The 4,357-nt window shown below is 43.2% G+C and overlaps 1 protein-coding gene across 1 annotated transcript; it reads left to right on the top strand.

Moving 5' to 3' along the window:
• Positions 1–918: 918 nt before the first annotated feature.
• On the top strand, positions 919–3,520 carry LOC122303758 (glucan endo-1,3-beta-D-glucosidase). The gene is made up of 3 exons (XM_043115701.1): positions 919–1,117; positions 1,451–2,779; positions 3,233–3,520. Exons 1-3 carry the CDS (start codon positions 1,033–1,035, stop codon positions 3,265–3,267), a joined length of 1,449 nt encoding a protein of 482 aa, XP_042971635.1. The 5' UTR covers positions 919–1,032; the 3' UTR covers positions 3,268–3,520.
• Positions 3,521–4,357: the final 837 nt, after the last annotated feature.

The following is a 4,357-nucleotide window of genomic DNA, read 5'->3' as shown; positions in this document are numbered from 1 at the left end:
CTTCTCTCTCAACTCCCAAACCCTCTGCACATCCCAACCCCAACCCCTTTGTCTCACTCCCGTTGAAAAGGATACATCATTCTCTTGTTAGCCTTTCCATTCTCGAGCAAAGATTTTATTTTTAATATTTGTAGCACAAGATTCTAATTCTGCATCTGGAGATAAAATCAGGAAGAACGAAGAATCAATCAAATCTTTGTTATTTTCTTCTTTGTTTTCTCGGCAACCAAACATAAGGCTACAGACTTTTGCATGCAGTAGATTTTGCTGTCGAGGGAGGAAGGTGCTTCACGGGCTGATTTTGAATAGTGATGAAAAAATGAAACCGTATTGAATCAAAACGGTGCGTTTTGTTTGGTTTAAAAAAAAAAAAAAAACCTGAAGCTGCCACGTTGTGAGTGCAATGTGTGCACTTCTTCAGTGGCTTTTCCGTAAAACGACTCAAATAAATCTCATAGTTGTTAAGATTTTATTGGATAGTGTAAATAAATGTCTTACACCCGACCGGCTATGAGGTTTTCCCATGTTGAAATATATTGTAAATATTAATAAAATAATAATAATAATAATAAAATATTAAATAATAAAAAATAAAAAATATATTAAAAATATTAAACACCCAAACACACTCTAGATCCCTTTTATTCCCTTATGTGTCGTTGGCAACAGTACGCACGGAACGGTCGATTTCTGTGCGGGCCCCACGTGGGTACTCACACCAATGATCGAACGAACTCTAACGTTCCTAGTATATCCACCGTCATTCATGTGGGTCTCACGGGGAGCTTCGAATCCAACGGTCGAGATACTCCAGATTTGTGCATGTAATAGACACTGATGTAATGTTACACAACCACATACAGTGGGCTGACAAATGGGTCCCACCTCGTTACAACCTCGATCCGCTCAATTCCCTGAACTAATGCTCTCTCTCTCTCCCTCTCTCTCCCCTCCATAAAAGATCCGCATTCCGTCGCTCCCTCTAACCCAGTAAACCTAGCGTTCTCAGCGGCGTTCGGACGAACCCCTCTTATGCTCTGTTTGTCTGAGAAGCACCGCATGGAGCGCCTTGCTTTGCCTTGCTTCCTCTTACTCGTTTCCATCTTCACATTTTCAGGTTTGAAACTAGCTGCTTTCTTATTTCCCATTTGATTCCCAGGAAGATATTATTATAAACAATGCTATGTTTTTTGTAGCATTTCCTTCGAAATGGCTTGCTTGGAAAAATGGCGCCCTATATTTGCCATTTTTTAAGCATTTCCTTCAAAATGGCTTGTTGTACATGGCATAATTTTTGCAACTCTTCTTTCTTTTTTTCCTCACTGCTTCAGTGCTTCGTTTTTCTGTACCAGCAAACAAATCCTTTTACATTTTCATTCATTTTTTTCACCTTAAGCAGTTTTCTGAGTAGTGTTTTGTTTCTTGATGCGCATGTTTCTACATTTTGCAGATGCCGGTTCCGTAGGAGTAAACTATGGCCGAATCGCCAACAACCTTCCCTCGGCAACAAAAGTGGTGGAGCTTCTCAAATCGCACGGTCTAGAGCGGGTCAAGGTCTTCGACACCGACCCGGCAGTTCTCAAGGCCTTATCCGGATCCGGAATCAAGGTGACCGTGGACCTTCCCAACGAGCAACTCTTTGCAGCGGCCAGAAGTAAGTCCTTTGCCGCCGCATGGGTCCAGAGAAACATTGCCGCCTACCATCCCTCCACCCAGATCGAAGCCATTGCCGTCGGAAACGAAGTTTTCGTGGACACACGCAATACGACACGGTACCTCATACCCGCCATGACAAACGTCCACGACGCTCTAGTTAAGCACAACCTCAACAATGCCATCAAAGTCTCTTCCCCTATAGCCCTCAGCGCCCTCCAAAACTCTTATCCATCTTCTGCCGGGTCGTTCAGACCAGAACTAGTCGAGTCCGTTTTCAAACCCATGCTGGACTTCCTCCGCCAAACCGGGTCATACCTTATGGTGAATGCGTACCCGTTCTTCGCCTACGAGTCAAACTCCGGCGTCATTTCGTTGGACTACGCTCTGTTCCGCGAAAATCCGGGTGTGGTGGACGCCGGTAACGGATTACGGTACTTCAGCTTATTCGACGCCCAAATCGACGCCGTTTTTGCCGCCTTGTCTGCATTGAAGTACGACGACATCAAACTGGTCGTAACGGAGACAGGTTGGCCTTCCGACGGGGATGAGAACGAGATAGGCGCATCTATGCAGAACGCCGCTGCTTACAATGGAAACCTGGTCCGCAGGATCCTGACTGGTGGAGGAACTCCATTGAGACCCAAAGCGGATCTGACCGTCTATCTCTTCGCTCTGTTCAACGAGAACCAGAAGAACGGTCCCACGTCGGAGCGAAACTACGGGCTTTTCTACCCGGACGAGCAGAAAGTCTACGACATACCATTCACCGTGGAGGGGTTGAAGAATTACCACGACAACCGGTCACCAATACCCGGCAAAGAACGAATGACGACCCCACCGGTAAGCGGCAGAACAGGAGGAGTGTCGACGAATTCGGCGGGGAATACTTGGTGCGTGGCGAAGGGTGAGGTCGGGAAGGAGAAGCTGCAGGCGGCTCTAGATTTTGCTTGTGGCGAGGGTGGGGCCGACTGCCGGCCGATCCAGCCGGGTTCCACGTGTTACGATCCGAACACGCTTAACGCCCACGCCTCGTTCGCCTTCAACAGTTATTACCAGAGGAAGGGCCGTGCGGGCGGTTCTTGCTACTTTGGTGGCGCGGCGTACGTGGTCACGCAGCCACCCAGTACGTATTCTATCTATTCCTCTAATTATTACAGTTTTTATCGTCGAATCTTGGAAAATTTTGATGCAATTAATATTATTATTTTCTTCAATATTTGCATTATAGAATGTCATTGGATCGTTAGATAATGGTATTGCTCGAGAAAGTATATGTTTTTTCATCTATCTCACTTAAATTTTCAAAATTGGAGCAAAAAGAGATCTTTTTCTTGTAAAAATCTGGGATGCAGGTTACCGTGTCATCGTAATGTGTACCTTTTACAGACGGTAAGGAGTGAGCTGTGAAAGTTGTCCCAAGTTGTCCCTAAAGAGAGAGAGAAGCCAAAAACTGTCAAAGATGTGTTTTTTCTTTGGTTTTTGGGCTTCAATATCATTGAGCTTTCTTTCTCGTGGCATTTGCTTTTACTTTTCTATTTTTTACTCTGGCTAAAAAGGGTATTTGCGCTCTTTGCAGGGTTTGGTAAATGCGAATTCCCCACTGGATCCTGAAGATGGGTCACGATGAGTGAGATGTAACAGTTGTTTATATAGCAATTTTTATTTTGTTGAACCGTAGTTATGAATGTAGTTTAATGGGTTTTAAGATTGTTTTGGGGGGTTCTCGTTTGTACTTAGTGTTGGTTGTCGTACGTTGGTGCCACTAGACATTAATATAACTTTTGGACAATATACATCTGTAATTAATTTCCACCACCATATTTTGTTACCAGTGCCTACTGCTTTAATAAGGTGTTTTGTCGTACTTGTTATCCTCTCCCCTCTTTTTCTTTCATCTGTAGCAAGCCACGTACGTTTTCCTTTCTTTCTTACACACCTTGAATGTTGCTGAGAAAAGCTGGGAAAATAGAAGCTCTCCCAGAAAATATCTTCTTGTTGTTTTGTAGTGAATCTCTCTTTCGTACGTCCACAAACAGGGGATAGGGTAGCGGACGACTGATTTCTAATACCCTGAACGATCGAGTTTTGCAGTTTTATCTTGAGGCTGAGAAACCGAGAATCTCCTCGTCTCTTTTGGAAAAGGAAGGATATATATATATATATATATATTGGAAAAGATGGCTACAAATACGATGGATATGAATCATATGATATAGACAAAAAGGCAGAAAATAAAATAGCATAATACAATTTTGCTTTAATGGTGACGGACAATGAGACAAATGTGCGTCTCTCTTTCGGAGAGAGATGTCATTTAAACGTGATAATTATTGAGAATGACAATATTTAAAGATTATACTTTTTATTTCGTAGTGAATAATTATTTTCTCAATCGAAATAGCCTTTGCTTTGCTACTACAATATTATCGCAGCCGACCTAAATACCTCTCCCACTGGAAAGTCTTTGCGGCTGTACCATTGCAGCCGACCTGAATAATAATATATAAAGAAAAAGTAAAGTACTCCCTCCATTCTCGAGAAATTATTTTTGGGCAGTATGGTGTGGGTTGCAATGCCCCATGCTTGATGTCTCAAGACTCCAAAATACCTTTCATTTGCCAACTTGGAAAGAATGTCTCAACTTACATATGAACTGGAGGCTTTTCTAGCTCCATCGGAGCTTGGTCCTAAAGTGGGCATT

Source organism: Carya illinoinensis, chromosome 3 (assembly GCF_018687715.1).
Source record: "Carya illinoinensis cultivar Pawnee chromosome 3, C.illinoinensisPawnee_v1, whole genome shotgun sequence".
NCBI lineage: Eukaryota > Viridiplantae > Streptophyta > Magnoliopsida > Fagales > Juglandaceae > Carya > Carya illinoinensis.
This window is presented reverse-complemented; position numbering and strand designations above follow the sequence as displayed.